Source organism: Eulemur rufifrons, chromosome 19, assembly GCF_041146395.1.
Source record: "Eulemur rufifrons isolate Redbay chromosome 19, OSU_ERuf_1, whole genome shotgun sequence".
Classification (NCBI taxonomy): Eukaryota; Metazoa; Chordata; class Mammalia; order Primates; family Lemuridae; genus Eulemur; species Eulemur rufifrons.
The window spans coordinates 87,722,708-87,736,605 of NC_091001.1; the positions used below are offsets into that span (position 1 = coordinate 87,722,708).

Sequence of the window (13,898 nt, forward strand, 5' to 3'; positions counted from 1 at the left end):
AAGATGGATTTTTTTTTTCTGAATTGGATCCTGTAATTTTAACATTGTCAGAGTATTCTGAGTCATATTGTATTCATTCATCCAACTACTTTCACTCTGTGCCTGTTCTATCTCAGGCATAGTTTGGGGCTGTAGATATCCAGGTTTTACCAGACCTGGATTAGGAAATAAGTACAGTGTGATAAGTGCTATGTTACTGTACGTAGGGGTATAATTAGAATAGAGAGGAGGAACCCGAAGTTATGATAGGAAAGCAAAAGATGAATTCTCAGAGTAGACAATGGTTGGATTAAATCTGAAAGAGGAATTTGTGAGGTAGCACAAAAGGGATGGGTTTTCCTCTCAGAAAGAGCAGCAAATACAAAGACTGGAATGCATGAGAGAGCATGGCGAGTTCGTGAGCACTGCAGTCATTTACTATGGCTCCTGTGAGTAAAGACCAAATCATGAAGATTTCTTCACGGTATGTAGAGGAGTTTGAACCCTATCCTGAAAGTGATAGAAAATCATTAAAATTATTTAAATAGGCTGGGTGTGGTAGTTCACACCTGTAATCCCAGCACTTTGGGAGGCTGAGGCAGGAGGATTGCTTGAGGCCAGGAGTTGGAGACCAGCCTGAGCAAAAGTGAAACCCTGTCTCTACAAAAAATAGAAAAATTAGCTAGGCATGGTAGCACATGGCTGTAGTCCCTGTTAACTCGGGAGGCTGAAGCAGGAGGATCACTTGAAACCAGGAGTTTGAGGTTGCAGTGAACTATGATGACGCCATTGCACTCTAGATGGGGCGACAGAGCGAGACCTTGTCTCAAAAAAAAAGTTTCAATAGAGGAATAATATGAGTAACTTTATATTTCAGGAGGATCACTCTATCAACCTTGTAGAGGTTGGTTTGTAAGACATGAGAAAGGAGGCCAGTTATGAGGTCCTTTTCGTAATTCCAGACAAATAATGAGTACAGTAGCCTAGGAAACTGAATAAAGGAGGAAGAGAAGAGGACCAAGATTGGAACCTTGGGGAGAAATAGCATTTAAGGATTGAGAAGAGCAAAATAAATCAACAGTGGAGACTGCTAGATACGTAGAAGAACCAAAAGAGATCAGAGTTACCAATGAGAGGGGCGGGAAGAGTTTCAAGAAGGGTAGACAGCAGTATCAAAAGAAACAGTATTTCTGTCCAATAAATAAGGACAGAAAAAGAGTCACAAAAGGTTATGGGTGACCACCCCCGCCCCAGAGGATTTTCTAGGCAGAAGCCAGATCGTAGAAGATCAAAGAGTCAATGAGAGGCTAAAGGAAGTGGAAGTATCTAGGCTGGGAAAGGAAGGAGCAGGACAGATAGAGGACGTGGGGTTAGAGAAAAGCATCTCAGAGGCTTTTGGAAGGCATAGGGGAGACGTTAGATAAGAAAGACTTTTGAGCATTTTCCTTATACTGAGGAAAGTAGCCCAACTAGAGAGAGAGGCTGAAGGCATATGAGATATGATTGAGGTCCTTGAAGCATCCCTGGGAATTCAAATATGATGGGATAGGGAGCCCATGAGGAAAGATTAACCAGCCTCAGATAAGAGGCTGAAAGCTTCATCTTAAGGGAAGAGGTAAAGATGGCTTTGGTTGTAGTTGAGTTTTTCCCCCTCTTTGAAATTTGACCTAGGTTCATTGGATGGATTTGATGTGGAATATGTAAGAGGCTTACAGTAGGTGGTGAAAGTTGCTGTGGTGAATAGGAAAGAGACTCACTAGAAATCTACAATCTCTAGTACAAAACTCTTGATATTCAGCTTAGGTTGCAAATTATGAATTGTAGTGGCACTGGACCCCAGCAATACTGTTTAGCTTGAGTATTTCTTTCCAATAGGAGAATGATCATCCAATATAATGCTTGATTAAATACATAAATAATAAAGTCCTTTGTTGCTTGAAAATACATTGGGATAAAATGTGACCATTTCTCAAGATTGTTATGTTATTTGTTACATAGTCCTATATATTAATTTTAATTGCCAAATTTCTGTATTTTTACATATGTATTTTCTCATTTTAATAATACAAATTTATCTTTTGAAATTAAAATAATTAAATTTATTTGTATTTATTTATAATAGCTGATTGGTGTTGAGTTGCTGAGTGTTTTGCACCGCCTCCTGTTGACCTGGAATCCATCATCCGTCCAGCTGTTGGTTACTGGTGTTGTACAACAGATAGTAAGAGCTGCTCAGGATTATTTGCAAGAAAAAAGAAACACTCTAAGTAAGCATCAGAAATTTTATGAACTCAAAGTAAATTTTATTTGTATTCTAATTTTTTAAATATTAAGTTTTTAATAAAAAATTAATCATACATTTAGAGGATTGAAATTGATTTTATTTTCATTAGAAAAGACCAAATGAGGCTGGGTGCGGTGGCTCACGCCTGTAATCCTAGCGCTCTGGGAGGCCGAGGCGGGAGGAGCACTTGAGGTCAGGTATTAGAGACCAGCCTAAGCGAGAGGGAGACCCTGTCTCTATTAAAAATAGAAAAAATTAGCCAGGCCTGGTGATGTTCGCCTGTAGTCCCAGCTCCTTGGGAGCTGAGGCAGGAGGATCACTTGAGCTCAGGAGTTTGAGGTTGCTGTGAGCTAGTCTGACACCACGGCACTCTAGCCTGGGCAATAGAGCGAGACTCTGTCACCAAAAAAAAAAAAAGAAAAGACCAAATGAAATTGCTGATATTTGACTGTTTTTCACCTTCAAAAGTGTCAGTTTCATCTGATTCAACCTAGCATTTGTATTATTCCTATTATGAAATAGATAGCTAATAAAAATACTTAATAAGGATTTTACATGTACTTTTAAGGAGAGGTCAGTGCACAGAACTTTAGGAAGGCAGAGAATTATACTGAGATAGACATGTGTGGCATCAGCTAGACATTTACTTGTAAATCCTTTGAAATAATTTCTTAAATATACTTGTTATATTGTTTTATATACCATTTGTTACTTTTTTGCTGGAGATTTCACCAAATTATCTTTTACCTAAGATGAAGATGACATGGAAAAAGAGTCCTGTACTACTGTATTAGGAGAAGGAGGTGACAGCGGTGGTCTCATTCCTGGAAAATCGCTTGTATTTGCAACTATGGAGCTGTTGATGTTCATTTTAGTACGGCATATGCCACATCTCAGTACCAAGATGTCAGACTCTCCAAGTCACATCGCCACTAAAACTCGACTGTCAGAAGAAAGTGCTCGTTTGGTGGCGGCCACAGTTACCATACTCTCTGATTTACCATCCCTGTGTTCACCTGCTGGTATAGTATTGATAAGTATTTGGAAATATGTTATATATTACAGTAGAGAAAGACGAGCTTGCCTTTGATTGTAAGCACTGTTATAACTTATTTCCCTCTTAAATCTCAAGTATAAAATGAGAAATTGGTCTTTTTTAAGGTTTTATTTACCTTTAGGAGCCTATAAAGATTCAAAAAAATTACAAACTTAAGATGCTCTTTTCAGATATATTTCAAACAAGAGGTGGAACTACAGGTTGAAGAAAGACATTGAATGTCAGCAGGTAGACATAAGATGGAGTTACTAAACACTTTATTTTCTGATCTGGTTGCTACTCTTGAGTAACACTGAAAAACATTAATAAATGTCAGAGAAGAGTGACAGCCAACTCTATGAAACACTTCAAGAAATTATGGCTAAAAAAGATAATAGCTGTCTGCAGATATTGAAGAACTATTGGACGTTAATGTAGACTTTCCCTCTGTTTTATCTGGAAGGTAAAAATAGTGTCAGTAAATATATAGGAAAATTTCATCTCAACACAAGGAAGACCTTTCTAGCTCTTAGAGTTTTCTTACATATGTAACTTATTGGAGTCTTCAGGCAGATGCTGCAATGGCTTTATGTGAGAGTGGTGAGGGGACTCCTTCCTTAAGTGGGAGGTTGAATTTGATGACCTTAAAGTTCTCTCAGCTTAAAATTCTAGGGTTTTTCATTTCTTCTTTACCCCAGTAGTTTTTATTTTCCTGGCTTGATTAGGTTGACTTTGGTACACTGAGTGTTGATTACGTGTCTTAGAATTGCTGTAAGATTCATGCAATTACTTAGGTGCTTCTCCAAGTATGTGGTAGAGTTTTCCTTCTGTTTTTCTATTTTCCTTTCTCATTTTCATTATGAAGGGCATGAAATATTAAATAGGTGAAATATTGGAAGTAATAAAAACAGGGCTAGTTGGGGAAAAAAAGAAAATACCAATTCTGTCTTCTTTGAAATAACCTGGCACTTTCATATTTTCTTTTTCAAATATTGAATTATAGTAATAGCAATGCAGTGAATTTTGTATAAAAACAAAGAAACAATATTAAACCACAATAAATTGCAAAAAATATAAGCAGTGGAAACAACTATAATATGGGAACTATAATTATGAAGTAATCTGATTTGTTTTTATCTCAGGATGTATGACAATCCTGCCCACGATTCTCTTCTTAATTGCAAGAATATTGAAAGACACAGCAATAAAGTCTGCAGATAATCAGGTTCCTCCACCAGTCAGTGCAGCTCTTCAAGGAATTAAAAGTATCGTGACACTTTCAATGGCCAAAACTGAGGAAACTCAAAAACAATGGACAGCTCTAATTCGTAGCACTCTTGCATGCATCCTGGAATATTCTCAACCAGGTAACCTATCAGAGTTTAAGAATTTTTAATCTGTTTCCTATATTAATATATTTTACTCTAAAAATATCTATATAAATAAGTATATTTTCTATATTAACATATACCATTTATATTAATGAATATACTTATATGTTAATATGTGTATACATTATATAGTGTGATAACTATGAGCAATATATAGTATTTTAAAATTTACATAAGTCATATCATCTCAGTCTACCTTTATTCTCTCACTCAACAGTAAGTTATTTTCAGATCCATTAATGTGAATATGTAAAACTCTCATTCATTCTTTTAACTCCTGTACAGTTTCCTGTCATATGTATTTATCAATTATTCATTTCTCCATCAATGGATGTTTTTAATATTTCTCATTCATAAAATTAATAATAAAATACAATTATTTATCAGACATTGCCAAATTGCCCTCCACCATAGCCACATGAATAACACTGCCCTCAGCAGTGTATGATAATTTCTATTTCTCCACATCTTCACCAATATTGTCAGGCTTTTAGATTTTGTTATATGATAGGTAAAATACACTATCTTAGTGTTTTAATCTTCATGTTTCATTTTCCTAGTGAGTATAAGCATTTTTCATGTTTGTGTTTAATTTGGGGGGAAATATTCACATTTTTCCCCATTTTTCTTCTGTTTGACTTCTTATTTCAAGTTTTATTTCTATTGTAAAGAAAATGTAAAAGAACTGAAAACAAGAATAGTAAGGAAAGATTTGTCATCTCTCCTGTTAACAAATTTCCACACTGTGGAGTGGGCCCAAGAATCAGTGGAAGGGGCAAAGAGAACACATTGCTCTGAAACAGATAATTATCTACATGAGAATGTGACACATAGTAAAGGCACATTCATTATCCTTTTAAATGGTTTGTGTCAGTTAGCTATTTGAGAAATAAATTGCAGTTAGGCTCTCCCCTTATATCTCGAATCACAAAAAATACCAGATAAATTAAAATGACAATGCAAAATTTTAAAAATTGGAAAACAAAATGTAGGTGAATCTTTTATATCAGAATGGCAAAGGACTAACTGTAAGTTAGTGAACAATATTGCAGAGAAAAATATCAATGTTTTGGTCTATACAGAAATTACCTTCTACCCATCCAAATATTTTACATTAAATGGTAGCTGAAAAAAGAGCTGAAAAACTGACAAAAATATTTATGTCAGTGTTGCTATCATCAATATACAAAGAGGTCTTAGAAGAAATTCACTTAATACCTAAGAGATGAAAGAAGAAAGAAAGAACACGGGTTAGTAAAAACGGAAATAGAAATGGCCACCAAGCATATAAAAGAAAATCAGCCACATTAGTAAGTAAATAAATATAAACAAAAACAGAGTAATATAAATTTTTACTTGCAAAACTGATTTTTTTTTTTTTTTTACCAATTCTCCTGGAATTGGTACCAGGAGAACATTTTCATACATTGCTGAAGGTAGTTTAAAATGGTTTAAACTTTCAGGGAATTAATTCTGTAGCATGTACAAAGAGCCTTTAAGATTGCATACTCTTTGACCTTCCTGATCAAAAAATTATGTTCAAGGTTATTTATTACCTATTAAATCTATTTTACAGTAATGAAAATGTGGGAAAAATATAACTGGCAGTGGGAAAAATTACAAAATACATGATAGTATTTTTTTTTTTTTTTTTTTTTGAGACACAGTCTCTCTCTCTCTGTCACTTGGGCTACAGTGCTGTGGTGTCACAGCAACCTCAAACTCCTGGGCTCAAGCGATTCTCCTGCCTCAACCTCCCAAGTAGCTGAGATTACAGGAATGTGCTACCACGTTGGCTAATTTTTCTATTTTTAGTAGAAACGGGGTCTTGCTCTTGCTCAGGCTGCTCTTGAACTCCTGACTTCAAGCGATCCTCCCTCCTCGGCCTCCCAGAGTGCTAGGATGACAGGCTTGAGCCACCGCGCCCGGCCTACGTGTTAGTATATTCATTTGGATTGTATATCCATTATATCTATTAAATATCTGTTTATAAGCAACTATATAAAGATTAACCCAGACCAGAAGAACTTAAACCAAAACCCAGAAATTAGGCTGGGCGTGGTGGGATTATAGGTGTGAGCTGCTGCACCCAGCCTGGATGTCCAATCTTCTTAAAGTCTCAATTTAAAAATAAAATAATTTTCTGGCAAAAAATTGCTTGTAATATCACAAACTCTAAATTAGAGATAGTTCTTATTCCACCTAGAATAACATTACTACTGTGGAGTTCTCTGGCTCTTAACATTTATAACTCAGGTTTTTATAACTTGGTTAAATCCTTCAAATTTTAAATTTCTTTTTTCTCAACTTTTTTTCCTTTATGGGCATTGTGGCTCATGGCTGTAATCCTAGCACTTTTGGAGGCCGAGGCAGGAGGACCGCTTGAGGCCAGGAGTTCAAGACTAGCCTGAGCAACATAGTGAGACCCCATCTCTACAAAAAAATAGAAAAATTAGCTGGGTATGGTGGCGTGTGCCTATAGTCCCAGCTACTTGGGAGGCTGAGGCAGGAGGATCGCTTTGAGGTTGCAGTGAGCTATGATCACACCACTGCACGCTAGCCTGCACAATAGAACAGGACTGTTTCAAAAAAAAAAAAAAAGTTGCAAGAATAGCACAGTGAATTCCAATTTACCATTCTCCTAGATTCACTGGTTGTTGACATTTTGCCACATATGGGTTTTTACTCTCTCTATAATCCACATGCCATTATTGTTAATATTATCTTACTAATTTTGTTAAACTATTTGAGGATATGTTGAAGTCATCATGACTCTTTACTCCTGAATACTTCATGACTAGGATATTCCCTTACATAACCACAGAAGAATTATCAAATTTAGGCAATTTAACATTGATACAATGCTATTATTGTTCATATGCAAATTTCACCAGTTGTCCTACTAATGACCTTCATACAACTCTTGTTTTTATTTAGTCATTATATTGCTTTAGTCTCCTTTAATCTGGGGCAGTTCCTCAGCCTTTATCTTTCATGACATTAATGTTTTTGAAGAGTACAGGCTCTCTATTATGTAGCATGTTTCTCAATTTAGAGTTGGCTGATTTTTTTCCTCAGTAAAACTGATTAGATTCAATTTATGCATTTTTGGCAGGAATACCATATAAGTAATGTGTCTTTCTCAGTACATCATATAAGGAGACTTATAATGTTTCTTTGTTCCATTATTGGGAATCTTGACTTTAATAACCTTATTAAGATGATATTTGTCATGTTCCTCCTCTATAAAATTGCCATTTTTCCATTTCATAATTAATAAGTAATCTGTGGGGAGATACTGTAAGGCTATCTCAATTGTCTTCTTCCCCATCAAACTTTCACATAGTGGTTTTGGCGTCCATTGTGCCTAAATCATTTATAGTTGCAAAATGATAATTTTCTAATCTATATTTTTTATTTCTTTTACATTTATTAGCTGGCATTCTACTGAAAGGAAGAGCTTTCTCTTTGCCTTCCTTTCACTATATATTTTATTTATTACTATCAGTACAGATTCATGATTCTTTCTTTAATTCAATGGGTCTATTACTGTTACTTTGACATGTTCCTATTATTTCTTGAGCACTTACTTACTTTCTGGCACCCAGATGTAGCAGACTTATCTTGTATTTTCCCTGTCTCTGTTCTAGAATCAGTCCATTCTCCAAAAGGCCCTGGGTCTTTTTAGTAGAGAATCATATTTAGATATCCAATCTTCTTATTGGTGGATGGTGCCTCACTGTGTTGCCCAGGCTGGTCTCAAACTGCTGGCCTCAAGGAATTCTCTCACCTCAGCCTTCTAAAGTGCTAGGATTATAGGTGTGAGCTGCTGCACCCAGCCTAGATGTCCAGTCTTCTTAAAGTCACAATTTAAAAATAAAATAATAATTTTCTGACAAAAAAATTGCTTGTAATATCACAAACCCTGAATTAGAGATTATTCTTATTCCACCTAGAATAACATTCCTACTGTGGAGTTCTCTGGTTTTTAACATTTATAACTCAGGTTTTTATAACTTGTTTAAATCCTTCAAATTTTAAATTTCTTTTTTCTCAACTTTTTTTCCTTTATGTTAAGTTAATGGACTTTTTCTAGACTGTTGTTCTTAGCCCATTCTATTTTACAAAAGCTAGTATTCTCATCATGAGATAATGTTAGCATATCATATATGTTCATAATCCTAATAAAGTACTAGTTATCATTGGGTATTTATAGTTGCCAAGTCAGCCCAAATTCGCACAGAAAATGTTGATAAATTCAGTTATTGGAGAAATGGTAATCACAATATTTGTTAGGTTAAAGTTGTATATATTCCTAAATAAATGATTATAATAGCAAGAAATTCCTTAAAATTGTAAGAATGTTGTCTTCAGGAAATTGTGCAAGATTTTTTTTTTGTGGTTGTGTGGAATTTACAAGTTTTCATATTTACTAAGCTGAAAGGTGATATCACTAAGAAAGTCTGAGTTATTTAATTAATTAGAATATCATATAATCATTTAACTTTATATATTTGACTTCATACAGTTATTTGTGGATTATATTAGATTGAGGCCCACACTGCTATAAATGTTAGGGGCAGAGAGAGAGTTGTTTAAGATCAAAATTCCAAAACATTTTAGAAACCACTCATTGCTTTCATTTTTCATTTTCAGAAGACTCTGTGCCTACACCTGATGAAGTAAGCATGCTAACAGCAATTGCACTCTTCCTGTGGTCTGCTAGTAGTGAAATAATAGGAGTCCAGTCATTACAGAATGGCTGCATGAACAGATTTAAAAATGCATTAAATTCATGTGACCCGTGGGTAAGTTATGTTTAAAACAATTAAACATAAACATTCCACTTTACCAAGAAAATTTCAGATTGATGCATTAAAATATGTGATACTTATAATGAAAAGCTAAGTTTTTGCAATATGACTTTTAAATAGAAAAAAATGGAAAAGATTACTGGGTTTAAGCACTAGGAAAGACACATGTATATGTTTATTCACATATGCAGAAATTCTCCTATATCTGAAATATTTGCTCAACCCTGGGACATATTGGTAGATACTTTATAGGAGTCCGTGATTATGTTTTCCAATGTTTATTTAAATAACACCAAGACATTAAAGGATAAGTTTATATTATTACACATGTTAATGAACCTATTAGAAACTCTAGTTGTCTAGAAAATAAGTTTATTATTTTATGATGTCAAAATCTAAACTAATGATTCTCAAACCTGCTGCACATCAGGAAAAAAAAGCAGTTTAGGAACATTCTTGTACTCTGCCACTGTCTTTCTGAATCAGAGTCTCCACATTTGTGGCTTGAGAATTGTGAGTTTAAAATGTTTCTCCAAGTATTTTTGATGTCCCATGAGGTTTGGCCGCTTGTGCTGTACCAAAGCACTAAAATAGTTTATTTCGCTTTTTGTCCCATATATTGATGGGTTTTCGCTCCCTCTCTTCTTCCCTTTTTTTTTTTTGAATTATTAATATGAAGTCTTTCTAATCTAAAGTGGAGGCAGTGAGACTTTATTTTCTAGGCCTAGAAAACTTACAATTGACATAAGCAGTCATTTCTAGGGAATCAAATGGGTTTTAGGTATCTAAGGAATATATTTTTATAGCTTTGTTTCAGATCATTCAAATATTAGCATTCCTTGCTGATAAATACATTAGGTTAAAATGGGAGGGACAATTGTACATTAAACGAAGAATTAAAAGCAGAAATTGGAATTCCTGTTTTCTAGCTTTTCACACCCTAGAAATGTAAAAATTATGTAAGCATAGTGATTTGGTAATTAGCATAAGGAACTTTTTTATTACTTTCTCTTCAATTTTATTTAGTTACCTTATTGAAAATTCTATTCTCCTCCATTTCTCTGAGTAGAAATGGCATTTTCATTTTCATCCTGTAATATCACTGCTTTTCAGTATATATTAAGATAAAATGTGATTGTAGAACAAATAAGAACTATCATACATGTTTATTGATAAAATGATCTTTTTATATAGGTTCAAGCCAAATGTTACCAGCTTCTCCTCTCAGTCTTCCAACATTCCAATCGTGCCCTTTCAACTCCTTACATCCATTCATTAGCTCCAATAGTGGTTGAAAAGTTAAAAGCTGTTGAAAGAAACAGACCAGCCAATAACACAGAACTTTTAGCTGTTCAAGAAGGAATCAAAGTTCTTGAAACATTAGTTGCTCTTGGTGAAGAACAAAACAGTAAGTATGTTCCTATAAAAAGCCACTGTTCTAAAGTAAAGATCTATGTATCTCTAAATCTTATTTGATATTAGAAACAGACCTGTGCAATAAGTTTACTGAGGAGCAGTTACTATCTAAAAGCATTATGTATTTGCTCATGTTACTAACATAATTTTTTTTTTCTTTTGAGACAGGGTCTCACTTTGTTGCCCAGGCTAGAGTGCAGTGGGCCATCATAGCTCATTGTAACCTCAAACTCCTGGGCTCAAGTGATCCTCCCACCTCAGCCTCCTGAGAAGCTGGGACTATGGGCGCATACCAACCACGCCTGGCTAATTTTTCCATTTTTTTGTAGAGACGAAGTCTTGCTCTTGCTCAGGCTGGTGTCAAACTCTTGACCTCTAGCCATCCTCCTGCCTCGGCCTCCCAAAGTGCTAGGATTACAGATGTGAGCCACCATGCCAGGTCAACATAATGTTTTGAGTTGATTTATATTTATTTTTTATGAACAGGAAGTTCAAATGAATTTCTGGTGGCATTTAAACACACTGATTTTTTAAAAATTTTCTAGTTATATATATATTCTTTAAGAACTGGGAAAAATATAGATGGTTAATAGGTTTTTAAAATAACACATCTTAGTCTTCATAATAAAGGTATAAAAGCTTTACAACAGGCTGGGTGTGGCAGCGATCATGAGCAACATAGCAGCGTAGGGGTGATCCTGAGCAACATAGCAAGGCCTTGTCTCGACAAAAAATAAAAAAAAATTAGCCAGGCTTGATGGTGGGCACCTGTAGTCCCAGCCACTTGGGAGGCTGAGGCAGGAGGATCACTTGAGCCCAGGAGTTTGAGGTTGCTGTGAGCTACAATCCTGCCACTGTACTCCAGCCGAGGCAACAGAATGAGACACTATCTCTTAAAAAAAAAAAAAAAGATTTTTAATTATTGTAGAAAGACTATATTTTTTAAACTCTTATGGTTGAACATTAAACTTTTTCAAGATCATAAATGAGATAAACATTTTTATACAGATTTTCTTTGCATGTATTTTTTATTATTTCTATCAGATAAATTCCTAAAAGTGAAAATAGTGGGGTAAAGAGAATGCACATTTTAAGACTTTTAATATATATTACCAGATTATGCTCCATATAAAAATAATGCCAATTTTTTTCTATCATAAATTTTTTTCCTTTTCTCTTAAAAAATATTTCATAGGAAATTGGGGAAAGGTGGTAGAGATTTTTTTTTTTTTTTTTTTGAGACAGAGTCTCACTCTGTGGCCTGGGCTAGAGTGCTGTGGCATCAGCCTAGCTCACAGCAACCTCAAACTCCTGGGCTCAAGTGATCCTTCTGCCTCAGCCTCCTGAGTAGCTGGGACTACAAGCATGTGCCGCCATGCCCGGCTAATTTTTTTCTATATATATTTTAGCTGTCCAGATCATTTCTTTCTATTTTTAGTAGAGACCAGGGGTCTCGCTCTTGCTCAGGCTGGTCTCGAACTCCTGGCCTCAAGTGATCCTCCCACCTCGCCTCGGCCTCCCAGGGTGCTAGGATTACAGGCATGAGCCACTGCGCCTGGCCTTGATATTGTTATTGTTACAATTAATATTAACAATTTAATTCTAAAAACGTGGATTGCATTGCATATAACTCACACAGAAAACAATAAAAAATAACAAATTAGAAAGGATCATTTTGTTTTAATAAAACACTGTGGCACCAGGGAAAATTTTTTTTTCTAGTGTGGCAGTCAATGTGTTTAATAACTTATAATATTCTTTTTCCAATTGATTGTATTTTGAAACTCTTAAAACCAAAACCTTAATTTTTAACCTGCTATTGAAAATTCTTCTGTTTTAGTTAGCCAATATGCTGAAGCTAATTTTATACTTATTTGATAATTCTCTATTTTTATTATAAAAGTCAGTTCTTATTATATAATACTATTATCATTCTATGTGAGATAAATTGAACTAAATTAAGTAGGTTGGAAGATTTTCCTAGAACTTTTAAAATATCCGCCTGTTACCGTCTTTTTTTCTGAAAATTTAATATGAAAAAAAAATCCAATTACTCGAAAACTTCTGGGTAGTTTCCAAGGGAAAGAGAGAGAGAGAGAGAGAGAGAATTTGTTTTCACTCAAAAAATAGTTATTGAGTACCTACTATGTACCAGGGAGTGTTCCGGGTATTGAAGATTCAGCATGAAATAAGACACACAAAGGTCCCTGCTTTCATAGAGCTTACATTCTGGACACTGACAATAACCCCCCCCCCCATAGATATACCTATCTGTTTTATCAGAGATATATGTACATGTAGACATACCAATGTACAGTTTTATATACTGATGAAAATGGACATAACTATACCTATTTTAGATGTAGATATAATAGTGAGACGCAGAAATTGATAGGTGCTATGGAGAAAAAAAATACAGCAGGGAAAGAGGATGGGAAGTAAGGTCCAGGGTGGGACTGGGGTTCTGGAAAGGCTTCACTGATTATTTTATGTCTTTGGTGACATGAGGTTATGTCCCACATTCTGTATCAACTGCTTCCTGCTCCCTTACAGTCTTGGCTTTAGTCCTGTCAATTGTCATTCTACAAAAATTAACATAAACTAAGGTGGAAAAGCATTATTTTCTATGTCATTATAAGAGGTTTTATATACACATGATTACATATAAAGGTTAATTGTTTAGAAAAATACCACCTTTAATGAAATTTATATGCCAGGGTAGAGTTAATATGGAAAGACAGACTAGCAAAAGGAGAGTAAGCTTCCAAATAAATATTTTTTTAAGTGCTTGAAATTTATATCAGCCAGACATGGGTTCTTGTTTTTTAAGCCTAACGTTTATGTAATTCCATTATTTTTGAAAAATTTTCCCTCACTGTGGGTTTTGGGAGATGATGAAATGTGACAAGAGTTGTATTTCTATTTTAAAAAGAAAGAAATACCTAGTTTTAGTTAAATAATGGTAAATGTATGCTGTT

At 34.8% G+C, this 13,898-nt stretch overlaps 1 protein-coding gene across 1 annotated transcript in view; it reads left to right on the forward strand.

The window, feature by feature from the left end:
• The window catches only part of HEATR5B (HEAT repeat containing 5B), an 85,559-nt gene that overhangs the window by 70,369 nt on the left and 1,292 nt on the right, over positions 1 to 13,898 (forward strand). The window contains exons 31-35 of the mRNA XM_069494416.1: positions 2,102 to 2,246; positions 3,016 to 3,285; positions 4,442 to 4,666; positions 9,347 to 9,498; positions 10,699 to 10,912. Coding sequence (XP_069350517.1) covers positions 2,102 to 2,246; positions 3,016 to 3,285; positions 4,442 to 4,666; positions 9,347 to 9,498; positions 10,699 to 10,912 — 1,006 coding nt within the window. The remainder of the gene's footprint in view (positions 1 to 2,101; positions 2,247 to 3,015; positions 3,286 to 4,441; positions 4,667 to 9,346; positions 9,499 to 10,698; positions 10,913 to 13,898) is intronic.